The 14,374-nt window shown below is 36.3% G+C and overlaps 1 protein-coding gene across 1 annotated transcript; it reads left to right on the top strand.

The window, feature by feature from the left end:
- The first annotated feature begins 4,939 nt into the window (after nucleotides 1–4,939).
- On the top strand, nucleotides 4,940–12,629 carry HMGN5 (high mobility group nucleosome binding domain 5). The gene is made up of 6 exons (XM_036305973.1): nucleotides 4,940–5,078; nucleotides 6,814–6,843; nucleotides 7,613–7,642; nucleotides 7,931–7,984; nucleotides 9,925–10,056; nucleotides 11,382–12,629. The coding sequence occupies exons 1-6, from the start codon at nucleotides 5,064–5,066 to the stop codon at nucleotides 12,066–12,068; spliced, it is 948 nt and encodes a 315-aa protein (XP_036161866.1). The 5' UTR covers nucleotides 4,940–5,063; the 3' UTR covers nucleotides 12,069–12,629.
- The last annotated feature ends 1,745 nt before the right edge of the window (nucleotides 12,630–14,374 follow it).

Below are 14,374 nucleotides of genomic sequence, written 5' to 3'. Positions count from 1 at the left end.
CTAGTCTCATATGCAAAGCATGCAGCATTTATCAACTTTTTAATTATTTTAAATAATTCTTTCTATAAGGGAAACCAGCATTAATGAGCTTTCTTAGGAGAGAGAAGAAGACTGGAGCATTAACGTAAGTTAATATATATATGTTTTAAACTAAATATGCTATTGTCTTATTATACCATAATATGCACATGTCCTGATCTCAATCTTAGTAGTTTATATACTATGGACTAATATCTATGCTTCTATATGATAAGGCTGATCATAAAATATTACAAAAAATAAGATTTCAGAATTCTTATATTCCATTCAAAACATAGATATTAACCATAACAAAAAACATAAATTATGTTAAATAGAATTTAGTGAAGTTAAGGGAACCAGAAATCTATAGTTAAAGTGAGAAACTTTGAAACTCTTCAAGTAAATGAGGAGACCTACTAGAAGTTGAAAATCTTTGAAAACTCTTCTGGCAAAAGAAAGAAGAAAACATGTCAAGTCCTAATAGTCTCCTCTAAGCGATAAGGTCTGAGAGCCTAAAATAGGATTATTTTCAATGATTACATTAAGAATAGGTAAAAATTTTCTAGTTAAAAACATAAAATTGTATTATATTCCTTTTCCCCCTAGAAAGCAGCCCCATTCATTTTCTGCCATTGGAAACATACTTTCCAGATCCTTTATATCAGCGGTCACTCATTAATTCAATATTTTATTAGTCTCATGTCTGCTGTGAATAAACATAGAATATGGGAAACTTTCGGTCCCAGGATTATAGTTTTTTCAGAATTTCAGCTAAATGCTGTAATCAATCGAAGCAAATTCCTCAAATCAATCTTAAACAAAGCTCAAAAATAAGTACATTGATGTATTTGGCTCACTGTATTGAGCCAATAGTGATTTCTTTTTTTTTTTTTTCCCCTCTAAAACCAACAACTAACAATACAGGATATCCCCAAAAGTGTATGCACAGTTTGAATAATTATAAAAATAGTGTTTATTAAAATACATTTCATTTTCAAAATGTAATAGAATCAGCTGTTAAAGTGTATAACATTTTCTGGGACACTCTACATATTTAAAACACAGTATTTTAATTATATGCTAGAAATCTTACATTATTATTTGCTAACAATAGTAAGTAGTTTTTTTTATATTTTTCATTTTTTGTTAATATAATAAGGATAATAATGGAAATGAATGTGGCCAAAATTAAAACTAATTTAATAAGGAAAAGAAAATATTTTTTATTAATCAATCAGTATTTTTGAGATTCCATTGCATGCAAAGCAGTTTATATAGAAAAACTTTCAATGATGCATCATTAATATATATTTTTAAAACTATGATTATACAGAAAATTTGAATACCTCATTTCTCTTAACTATGTAACATCTCTATTAATAAACACATTTTCTTTTGGATTTTCTGTCTCAAGCATGTTAAGTTAATGGTGTCTTTCCTCTATTATTTTTTATATCATCCCATGTCATTTCTCAATGGTTACTAAAATAGACATGCTCCTGTAAGTTTTCTGAGTGGCAGTAAGAATACTTAATACTCAGTGAAAATTAGAGGGTCCTGCAGAGAAGTGTCTGGCAATCAACCTTCATAGTCATTAAAAAATATTCTAAAAAGAAAAACAAGCCAATGTAAGTTTAGGAAAAAAAAAATAACCAATAAAAAGGCTCACTTTGACAATTGTACAAAAGTAAAAAAACTTTAGTAAGAAATAATTTATAAATTTTAGAAAAATAGTTTTTAAAGTTAGTAAATTCTATAGGATGTATATAGTGTGATGTGCCGAGAAAATATTTAAACAAGAGGAAGTAAGTATATAAAACTTCAATTAAATGTGAAGTAGGACTGAGTTGTAGGGGAGGTAGTGGAAAATATCAAGTTTTCTTGTGTCAGATGAGTGGTACAATCTAAATTCTATAGTATAACAATAAGGTAGGATATTTTAGGGCTAAAATTATTGGAGAAGGCTTTTTTTTTCTTAAAGAGGTGACATTTGACTGGGGTCTGAACAGTTTGGTAGACATTTGATATAAGAGAATGGGGCTGCAGTGGGTAGTAATAATATAGCAAAGGCAAAGAGCCAGGGCAGGTTGATTTGTACAAAAGACCACCTGGTTAATGTTAGAAAAGAAGAACATGGAGGGTGGCGGTCAGGAATTGAAGAAATGCTTCACAAGGAAAAATTTCTTATGCATGCATGGCTATTTTTGCATTCTGATAAGACATAAATCACAGTTGCAACAGGTAGACTGCATGGAAGAAAAACTGACTAAAAAAGAAAAATTGCTGACAAACTTAAGAGGAATCTTAGAGCTCACTGACCTGCAACATTTTGCTTTGCTTCCAAACTGTCTTACCTCCCAAGGCTACTCATAATCATTTGTTTCAATTCACTTTGGTCAAGGCATTCTGTTCTCAGAATAAGAACAAACTTTTCCTGCCTCTGCATTTGCTATAATATAACAATTTACCCAACAAGTAAGAGCAAATTGTACTTAGATTGCACAACTTACAAGCAACCTCAATTTATATGTATGCATCTGTTTGCTCTATCCTACAAACATAAAAAATCCTTGAAGTCAGAAACCACGCAATGTAATTTTTCATGCCACAGGGTTTTATGTTTTCTTAGGCTAGCCTACAAAAACAAAATCCAACTCACAAAATAAGGCTAAATTCATATTTGTTGAATAAATGTGTTTCAGTATTGATACTTTTTTCACTCCCTTCATGTTTTTCATATTTCTCTTTATCCTTATGAGGCAATCCTTATATTGAACCCAACTTTTATGCTTACCTTCTAGCTCTTAGAAAATAAAATGATTAAAACGTAGCTAGTCTCATCCATTAATGCTTTCACCATAAAGGTAAAAAGAAGCATCAGGGTATCTAGATATGAGCCTAATAATGATGGACAAAGGAAAAAATTCAAATGTCTTTCTGATTTACCAACTTGAATTAGAATGCAATATGAAGTTGGAGGAGGGAAATTGAGCTGCACTCAAATGGTCTTATACTACCTGATCTGTTTAATTCCACACTGTAGGTGCTGCGGAAGACTGGGTAAAAATAAAAATAATGTGTGTGGTTTTTTTGGTAGGCTGTATTATATTTTATTTTTAAACTATATTTTTATTGATTTCAGAGAGGAAGGGAGAGGGAGAGCTAGAAACATTAATGATGAGAGAGAATCATTGATTGGCTGACTCCTCCACACCCCACACTGGGGATCGATCAAGCCCACAACCTGGGCATATGCCCTGATTGGGAATCAAAACATGACTTCCTGGTTCATAGGTCAATGCTCAACCACTGAGCCACACTGGCTGGACAGTTAGACTGTATTTTAATTTAACGAGATGGTTTGGTATTCTGTAACAGCTATGAATATTTATTTTTAAACTCACAATTCCAATTTTATTTAATCCACCTGAATACAAATGGAATTCTTCTCTTAAATAACTGTTCAAAAGGTTAATTTCCTTTTTTAAAAAAGTAAACCTTCTAGAATAGGGATTTGATCTGTTGTTGGAGCACTTTTAAGTCTAATTAGCTGTTACAACAACCAAAGCAAGGCACTGTGACAAAGGGCTTCAGAGACTTGGATTCTATGTTTTACTCATAATTATATTCAAGTACCTTATTTGCCAATTCCCTCCCCCACTCCAACAATCTTTAGGTCTCATGAAATAACTTTGGAAGGCAGATAGAAGCCTCTTTTAGAGTAGAAATCCACTTAAAATGGCTAGGACTAGGTGGATAAGGCTAGGGAAGTCCTCTCCTTAGGCACAAAATATAAGAGCGTGCCCCAAAACTAGTAATGAAGATAAATATTTAATACACTAGTTTAAAGATGTAAATTAATGTAAAAAATCCATGATGGACAAAATATCAAAATTTAAATAATGACAGGATCCTACCCTGCATTTGTATGGCTTACCTCAATCACTTCACTTTAATCTCCTGAGTTTGGGGCGCATTCTTAATTTTGCGCCAGAGGTGAGTGCCTTAAACACTTAATCCTAGCCCAGAATTGAGTCCTAAATTTCATATGTGGGCCTTCCTTTGAATTCAAAATACATTGCATCAGCACCTTTCCTGTGGATGGACCTCTGTTATTACAAACCTCACGCGGGATCCTGTTGAATTCATCGATCAGCTGCCTCCTGCACACCTCCTACTGGGGATGTGCCTGCAACCAAGGTACATGCCCTTGACCGGACTCCCACCAAGTGGGATAATAGTACTTTTCAGGTGTCCCTGCTTTCAGGCACCTCCTGCTCTTCTAGCTCCCAGTTTTGTTGCTACTCTCCCCTGGCAGGAGACAGGCCATTTTGGCACTTTCCTTGCGCCCAGGGCCACAATTCTGCTTTGGCGGAAAGTGCTCACAACCAGAGAAACAGCTTCACTCTTTTGTACTTTCTGAATGAGCGCTCAGTTCACCTCCATTCTCCAGCCAAAGGTAGAGTGGAAAAACTGGAGCCTACACTCAACCAGTTGTCAAAAGCACCTCCCAAACCCCGCCCCAGGAAGAAGTAAAAGTGACGGTTTGGGAGACTGGAGAAAACAACTGCAGTGACTTTCGCCTGTCATTACAACATAAAAGAGGGGGAAAATGATCAAGACAGCTCCGGCTTTCCCACTGGTTTTATGCTTGAGCACTTTGCGTCTTCCAAGTCCACGCGCTCCTCTACCCCACCAGCGGTCGGAGCTGGCAGCACGCGAGGGCTCAGGGCAGGTCCGTGGACCACGCCTCCTGGGCTGGTCACCTCCCCTAATTGGCCTGACAGCCTGTCACTCCAACTGGCTCCCACTCCAGCTAACCATTCACGTAGTTCAGTTTGGTCTTGGTGTGTTTAATGTTGCCAATAACGAGAGATATTTTTTTTGGGGGGGGGGGGGGGGGGGGGAAGGAGGCGAGGCGAGTACAGGTCGTGCTGCAATTAGTTCATTGAAAACTCAGTTGCTCTCGGAGCGGTCGAGCGGAGACTGCCTTCAGCTTTTTTTCTGCTGACTGTTAAAATCTCCTGTAGAGAGCTGCAACAATGCCCAAAAGAAAGGTAAGTTAAATGGAAAGATATAAGGTGGGTTAGCTACTGAAATACATATTTCCTAATTGACAGAGATTAAACAAAAAAGATTTCTGCTCCTAGTTCAATTTTGTGATGTACTGAATGGAAGGGGAGGGAAGGGCAAAGAATCGTCGGTGTAAGGTTTAGGATGGTCTCGCATGCAACTAGTAGTTCACTTTTGACTTGTTTTGTTTAAGGGAAAGAATCGCTGAAGAAGTGTCTCCATGCTGAATTACAAACAGCCATAGCGCTGTGCTGTCGCTTCCTACCCCACCCCCCTTCCTCCGCGTACCCTATTGGAGAACGCTTCTCCCAACCATGCTTCCAGGCACCAGTGTCCTCCTCAGCCTCCGGCTTTTTTCAGGGAACCGTCCCGTGTGGGAGTATGAAAGCCATGGCTTTCTCCCATATTTGCCTTTGTTCTTCCCGTTTTCTTTTTCCATTTTCCCCTTCCCTCCTCCACTTCTTGTCATGCCAGATGGCTATGCAATGGTAATCCTGGGCCATTAGGCGGCGCAGACTTCAAACTGTCCGAGAGAAGAGAGATTCACGCTGTAATTAGCAACTTCAGGGCAGAGAGATCTGGAGCTCTCCAAGCTCTCTCTCTAAAGGTGGAAAGATAAGAGAACAGCATCAGATAAACAGCTGTAGATGTTGGGATAGCATGGATTTGTTCACTTTAGTCATGCAGGATTGATCTGAGCTACTCAAGGGCTACAGGTCTCCTGAAAACCCTCACTTCAAAATTCGTGGCTCCTCTCTTGGACATGAAAAAATGTATGCTTGGTATTTGTTCGTTTGGGGAGGAGGGGTCCCTTAAAAGTGAAATTGAACGCAGTTTCACGCTTGATAAAATTGTAAAACACTGTCCTAACATAAGGCACTCTGATTTTTTGATATTATTTCTATTTATCCATCTGTCTTCCCTGTTTCTATAACCTAGGAATAAAAATCGAAATTCCCCGGAGCTCCGGGACTGTGGTATGAATCTTGCAATAGCTTGATAATTCCCAGGCTGGAGCGCTGCTCAGGCACAAGAAGCAATGGTTTCTAATCACCATCCCCCTTTCTGAGATCCCCGCCGCCGCACTTTTCTAGGCCTGTGCAATGGGTCTTGCTATTTTACAGAGCTGACAGCAACCTTGTCTAGCAGGTAGTGGCGGGAAGTTTTAAAAATGCGGCTGGCTCCTCAGAATAACGCATTGACGTTGTAACAAAGAGGGGGCCCCCCCTCCAAAGCATTGTGGGGGTTGTAGTTCTTGTATGCAGAACTTGGAAGGGAGGATAATCCAGAGTCTTTACAGAGGTTCAGATAAGTACAATTGCATCTCAAACATAAGGCAAAACAGGGAAATTGCATGAAGCTTCGTCTTCATTCTGCCCGCCCCCACACTTTTTTTGGCTTTAACACTGGCTACAGCAGGTGGATATTAAACTTTTAAATGTTTGTTTCTTAGGAGATAAAATATACACAAAAAGATGAAATTGATTATCATTTGTGTAAACTTAAGTCTTGTGAATGCATTTGCATCTTGGTGCACATTTGCACATTAATGCACAGAAGTATGTAGCATGATACTAGGAAATAACACGCAGCTACTTGAACGGAAATTCAGGAAAAAAATCATAGCGGTTATGTTGCAACTGTAATCCATTGGCAATATTTTCTCATCTACATGTTTATATCGATGACCTTATTTCTGTATGGTTTTCTCCTCTATAGGCTGCAGGTCGAGGTGATATGAGGCAGGAGGTGAGTTTCTTTAGTTTTAGAATCTCAAAAAAGTACACTCATTTTGAAACTTGAGGCTCATAAGCAGCTAACAAAATAGATGCTGGTTAGTATATTTTATCACATGAGTACATAAGGAATGTCAGTGAGCTCCCTCAAAAATATAGTAGGTATTGAAAACTCCAACCTTCTTGGGATTTACAACATTATTGTGCTTGTTAATATCTGGAGGGAGTTTCTTCCTTTTAAGCAAAAGAATTGCTTTGTCAGTTTACAAGAAGGGGCTATATTGTCATTTTTAAAAAATATATATTTTATTGATTTTTCACAGAGAGGAAAGAAGAGGGATAGAGAGTTAGAAATATCGATGAGAGAGAAACATCGATTAGCTGCCTCCTGCACACCTCCTACTGGGGATGTGCCTGCAACCAAGGTACATGCCCTTGACCAGAATCGAACCTGGGACCTTTCAGTCCACAGGCCGACGCTCTATCAACTGAGCCAAACCGGTTAGGGCATATATTGTCATTTCTAAATATGCTCCTTGTTACTAGTGATTGTGTTCATTTAGCCTAGCAATTGAAGTTTAATTTGAGATTGTTTTCCCCCTTAGCTATATGAAGAGTCTAGAGGAGGGAGAAATAAAAACATATATTTCTACTATGACGTTTTATAATCAAATTCATAACTGCTTCTGTAATGACAATATTTATGTATTTTCTCTGCAATATAAATAATTCTAATTTTGTGTATCCATAATTCTCTTAACTGATATTTTTTTCACTCATAGCCAAAGAGACGATCAGCCAGACTGTCTGCTGTAAGTAGTCTTTTTAAAAAGCTGCCCATGTATTATAAAATGTAATTTTAAAATTCAGGCAATCCTGGACAATACTATATTTAATACAAGATTTATTTTTGATATTTTAAGAAAAAACTCTCACATTAAGGAATTTTCCCTAGTGTTCAGTTTGAACTCTCCCCATTTATTTTAATTAAGAAATTGAATTTTATTATTAGTGATCATTCTTTAATTCTGATTTCTTCCATCCCCTGCCCCCCTTGCCCCAGCCCATGACTTGTGTTTTTGTGTTGTTTTTTTCTGCAGATGCCTGTGCCCATTTTACCAGAGTTGAAGCCAAAAAGAACATCAACTCCAAGGGTAAATATTCAACATGCAATGTTGAGAAAAAAATTGCTTTTCTTCAGAAATAAATTTTTGGAAAAGCATGCAGTTCATCATTTTGTTTTCTGTTCAGTTAATAATATATTACATTATACCATATGGTACATGTAATCACTTTGAGTAAGGAATATTTGTTCATGTTCTGTGAATGTGATTGTCCACTGTGTTTGGGCAGTTTAATTAGGAAAAGACAAAACAAAATTTTAGTTTGGTAGACTCATAAAATGTACATACCTTTGACATCATATAGTTACAATACCTTTATTCCTGGAAAAACAAAGGTGTAAACTATAGTAACCAAGGTAATGCTTTTTTAATTGTTGTAGTAACTAATATTTGATAATAATTTTCAGTTTGCAAAGTGTTTTCACATACCTTAGTTTTAAATGGACACAGCTGATTTAATATAGGCTTCTATACCCTGATGTTGTGGCTAAAGACACTGGAAACAAGAATAACCTCAATATTAAGCTCACTTTTCTCCCTTTTACTTATATGTGTTTATCTGTAAATGTGTGAATATAGTTCAATTTTATTTACTTTGTTAACTGCTTTATTGAGGTATCATTGATTATTTAAAGATTGGTTGAATTCTTAAAATAATAAAAGTTTAAGGCTATGAGAATATTAGAGTCATGTAATCTCATTATTTTGTAGTTGAAGAAAGTGTATTGTAGTCATATTTGTAAAATGCTTTGACATTATTGATTTAAAATATTGTTAAAACTAAAGCAAGTGAAGTTTTAGTAATAACAGTGACAGTAGAAGAGAAATTTGCTTTTCTTTTTTTTTTCTATTTCACATTTCAAGGTCTAAAATTAGGTACTTAATTTATAGATTATGAAAATAGCTAATACTGTTTATTTCCTTTAAAAATATAAGATATTTCTAGAATAAAACAAGTACCATTTAATCAAGGACTTTAAAATACTTTACACTCCTTGGCTCTCGATTTCAATGTTAAAATACTAAAATCCCTGTCTATATTGTATTTTACAGTTTCTAAAACAATTTCACATACATTTTATCATTTTCTCCTTATAAAATCCCTATGAGGTAGGTGGCATGACTTTATTTTACATATGAATGAATAAGCTCAGAGATCTATGCTTTTGCCCAAGGTCACATCAAGTAAGTAGCAGATTCAGAATTCAAACACAGATTTTTCTGGCCCCTTTACCCAGTGCTCTTTCTACTACATACATACTTAGGCAAAGAGTTTTCTTGGTAAAGCAATCATGATTTAAGTTATTCTAAAAACTTATAGACACAAAAATTGAATCCCCTTTGTCCCTCGATGATCACTTTCAAATATGTCTAAATTGATAATCTCACTAGTGTTTCTACATGTAACCTGATGCTGGAAGTTGGCCCTGAGTATTTAGCATTCTAACTTGTTTTGCATCGAGAAGAAAATTTATTTGATTTATACCAGAAGAACATTATTCATTTTTTAATATAGATAAAGGGATTTCTTTATTTTTTTAAAATTTTCAATTATAGTTGACATTGTATATTATATTAGTTTCATGTATATAGCTTAGTAGTTAGATATTTATATAATTTATGAAGTGATTTCCCCCATTAAGTCTAGTACCCACCAGCTAGCATACATAGTTATTTTAATATTATTGACTATATTCTCTATGCTGTACTTTACATTACCATTAATGTTTTGTACTTCTTAATCCCTTCACCTTTTTCACTCAGCCCCCCAACCCCTCTTTTTTGATACTGCATCAGTTTACAATGAAAGTGAATGTATCTAATGATAATTGTGTTGATAAAAAGTTTGTATGGGTATTTTAAACATTTTTCATAAATTATTACAACAACTGGTAGAATAACTTGGGCCATTTAATCAATACACCAGTTAAATTTTATATTTATTTTTAATGTTGTGTGTTGCTGGACAGAAAATGAAAAAAGATGATATGATGGGGGAAAACGCAGATACAAGTGCCCAAACAATAGCTGAAACCAAGCAAGAAGTTATTAAAGAAGAATACAAGGAAAATGCTGAAAATGGAGAAGGCAAAATTATAGAGGTATCTTACAATATTGACAGATTTGTCCATTTAAAAGTTTAACAATAAGTATGACTGAAAGAAATCTTATTTGCCTTGTAGTTTAAATGAAAATGTTGAAACACATTAATTGAGTAGTGGTTCTATAGAATCATAATCTGTTCAGGTTGCTATAAGAAAATACCACAAGCTGGGTGGTTTATAAACAACAGAAATTTGTTTTTCACAGTCTGGAAGCTGGAAAGTTCAAGATCAAGGCTACAGCATTTTTGATGTCTGGTGAGGACCTGCTTCCTGATTTTTAGGTGGCAGTCTTCTATGTCCTAACATGATAGAAGGGATCATCAGATAGCTCTCTAGGGACTCTTTTATATGGACACTGATTCCATCCATGAGGGCTCTACCAGTATAACCTAATCACCTTTCATAAGACCTACCTCCAAATACCATCACATGGGGGATTAGATTTTTATCATATGAATTTGGGGGGATACAAACATTCAATCTATAGCAAATAGTATAATGGTATCTAAGGGGAAAATAAAGAAAATGAATTTAAATGTGAGATTTACAGGCATGGATAGTGGGAGCAATGGCTTAGCATTGATATTAATAGAACAATGCCAATGATCATGATTCAGTAATATAACAACTCTCTTATTAAATGCAAGCTAATTTTCTATTCCTTTTGTCAGCACATGCATTATTTGTAAATCATTTTCCCAGATCATAATTCTTTGCTCCCCTGCAGATTGCAAGACAAATTATTACGTAAATGTTTCAAATAGCTCTTGTGTTGCATATTTAATGCATACCACATTCTTAGATATTAGTAAAACTTTGAAAATGGAATAAAGTACCAAATCTACAAACAAAACCTAGACATCGAGGGAACATATTTTTATAAGTTACCCTATGATATAAGGTAAAAAAATCTAAATCGCACCATTATAGAAACAAAACATATTATTTCTTTAAGGAATGTATTTCTGTTTACATGTATGCTACTCATTGAGAATAGCTGATAAAAATATGTCATTTTCAATATGTATTCTTTTTGTTTATATTTTAATAAAAATTATTTATTTGAATAATTTTTTTTCCTAAAGTTATGTGGCAAATGTCTGTTCGTATATTTTTGTGTGGAGATATTTTAGTTAATCCTATTTCTTAGAACGTTTTCCTTGTAGTGTGATATTTAGGAGGCCTTTTCTACAGAAAAATTACCTTTTTGTAAATGAAGTGTTATTATTTTCATAAAATATATATAATCTTATCTAAATATTTAGGCGAAACAATTCTAAATTTACAAATATAATCGTGATTATTTTCTCTTACACATATAGGCATCAGCTCCTGAAAAAGAACCTGAGGAAATAAAAGAAAAAAAAATGGAAGATGTTGAAAAAGAAGGATCAGAAAAGAAAGAAGCAGTGCCATTGGAAGAAAAGAAAAACGAAAAAGAAGATCAGAAAGGAGATGGAAAAGACCAAAACAAGGAAGAAGAGAAAAGAGAAGATGGAAAAGAGGGTGACGATGGAAAAAATAAAGAAGATGGAAAAGTGGAACAAGACCAAAAAGAGAAAGGAGATGAAAAAGAGGGTGATGATGGAAAAGGGACAGAAAATGGCAAAGAGGAAGAAGATGAAAAAGAGGGTGAAAATGGGAAGGGGAAAGTAGAAGATGGCCAAGAATGTGAAAATGAAAAAGATAAAGGTGAAGATGAAAAACAAGAAGACAGAAAAGAGGAAGGAGATAAAAAAGATGATGAAGATGAAAAAGGTGATGAAAATGAGAAAGATAATGAAGATGGAATAGAGGATGAAGATGGAAAAGAGAGTGAAGATGAGAATGATGATGAAGGTGGAAATGAGGAGAAAGATGAAAAAGAGAAAGTAGAAGCTGGAAAAGAGGAGGGAAATGGAAAAGGAAATGGGAAAGATGGAAAGGAAAAGGAAAATAAGGCTGAAGTTGAAAAGGAAGTAGCTGAAAAAGAAGATGTCCAAAAAGAAGTGTCTCAGAGTATTGTTTAAGGCTGTTCTATGTAGTTTCATAATTTGGTAATATGTACCTTCATGTTGTAATGTTAATAGAGATAAATATTTTTATCAAATATTTTATAAACATGTTTTTTCTTTAGCATTAACTGACTTTCAGAATATATTCATACTGATCATTAGCCACAAATTTCCTAACATGAAAACTTTATAAATCTTGTGATTATAATAGAGGAATATATAGAAAAAACATGCTTGAAACTTTGTCAGTAAATTTCCTTTGGGGTAAGTTATGTGTTAAATCTTTGAATTTTACTTCCGTATGTGATAATTTCATAAAGTGGAGAGATCGCAAAAGAAAAATGGTATGTGGTTCTCTAAGTTGCTTTTATGAAGAAGGTGAACTATTTTCATGTAATGTTGAGGAGTTAAAATTATCTTTTCCAAATGTGACCTTAGTTGTAGTTTGGGGAAAAATAAAATTATAATTTCATTTTAAAAGAAATGAAAGTGTTTCTTTCAGAAGGGCAGTTCTGATTATATGTGTATACACAAAAATTTACTGGATTTATCTTAATAAAATTTTTCTTCAAAGATTATTGTGGTTTGTTATATATCCAAAATAATAGTTAATGAAATATTATAATGCTTGACTTTTTTCTATTGGGATATTCATAAAATCATTAAAATTTTTTACACTTACATAAAATAACAGCATTAAAGTCAGCATTTTAATCTTTTCAAAGTGTACAATTCAGTGGTTTTTAGTATATTCACAATATTGTACAACCATCACCACAACTCCACACCCACTGTTCCCTGACAACCACTAATTTATTTTCCGTCTCTATAGATTTGCCTATTCAAGATATTTCATATAAATAGAATCACATAATATATGCCATTTTATATCTGACTTCTTTCACTGGGCATGTTTTCAGTTTCATCTCTGTTGCAGCATCCTATATAATAAAGAGGTAGTATGCAAATTGGCCACCACACCCTCACACAAGATGACCATCTCCATGTGGGCACAAGATGGCCACCCCTGTGTGATCAAAAGATGGCCACCACAAGATGACTGGCAGTGCAGGGCAGTTGTGGGGACCAGGCTGGCAGGGGAGGGCAGTTGGGGGAGACCTGTCCTGCAGGGGAAGGAGGGCAGTTGGAGGGTATCAGTCCTGCAAGGGAGGGCAGTTAGAGGTGACCAGGCCTGCAGGGGAGGGCAGTTAGGGGCAAACAGCCCTGCAGGGGAGGGCAGTTGGGGGCGATCTGGCCGGCAGGGGAGCAGGCAGACAGGCGAGTGGTTGGGAGCCAGCAGTCCCAGATTGTGAGAAGAATGTCCTACTGCCAGTTTAGGCCTGATCCCAAGGGGTCCCAGATTGGAGAGGGTTCAGACTGGGCTGAGGGACACCCCCTCAGTGCACAAATTTTGTGAACTGGACCTCTAGTATATTATAATTGCATTCATTTTTATGGCTGAATAATAATATGTTGCACCAAAATACTATATTGTTTGTTGATGGACATTTGAGTTGTTTCCATGTTTTGTCAATTATAAATAACTAGAGGCCCAGTGCAAGAAATTTGTGCATTGGTGGGGGGTGTCCCTCAGCTCAGCCTGCACCCTCTCCAATCTGGGACCCCTCGGGGGATGTCTGACTGCCAGTTTAGGCCCTCTCACAATCCTGGACTGTTGGCTCCTAACCGCTCGCCTGCCTGATTGCCCCTAATCACTTCTGCCTGCCAGCCTGATCACCCCTAACCACTCCCCTGCCAGCCTGATTAACAACTAACTGCTTTCCTGCCAGCCCAGTCACCCCCCAACTGCCCTCCCCTGCCAGCCTGATCTCACCTCAATTGCCCTCCTCTTCCTGCCTGCTCACTCCCAACTGCCCTCCCCTGTTGGCCTGATCTGGCTCCCAACTGCTCTCCTCTGCAGGCCTGATCTCACCCCAAACTGCTAGCCAATTTGGTTCTGATTGGTCTGTTTCTATGCCAGTCAGCATCAAAAGCTCTGCCTCCTAGGCAGCCATTGGCTCCTCAGAGTTCACTCAGATTTGGTTCTGATTAGTTCATTTCTATGCCAGTCAGCTTCAAAAGCTTTGACCCCTAGGCAGCCATTGGCTCCTCACATTTCACCCAGATTTGGTTCTGATTGGTCAGTTTCTATGTCAGTCAGCATCTCTGGGCCTATCAACAGGGCCTGATCAGAAAGGCGGGGCTGATCAGCAGCTCTGGTGGAGGCCTGGAGAGAAATGGAGGCACGGCTACTGGAGAGAAAGAGAGAGGCAAGTGCTGATCAACAGCTGCCACAGAGGCTACGGATCAGACCCTGCTTC

This window comes from Myotis myotis, unplaced genomic scaffold (assembly GCF_014108235.1).
Source record: "Myotis myotis isolate mMyoMyo1 unplaced genomic scaffold, mMyoMyo1.p scaffold_m19_p_4, whole genome shotgun sequence".
NCBI lineage: Eukaryota > Metazoa > Chordata > Mammalia > Chiroptera > Vespertilionidae > Myotis > Myotis myotis.
This window is presented reverse-complemented; position numbering and strand designations above follow the sequence as displayed.

Excerpts from the sequence above, each read along its gene's own strand:
- HMGN5 (XM_036305973.1), top strand. Across the intron at positions 6,844-7,612 it reads GAGGTGATATGAGGCAGGAG|CCAAAGAGACGATCAGCCAG; the intron begins GTGAGTTTCTTT and ends TTTCACTCATAG. Across the intron at positions 10,057-11,381 it reads GAGAAGGCAAAATTATAGAG|GCATCAGCTCCTGAAAAAGA; the intron begins GTATCTTACAAT and ends TTACACATATAG.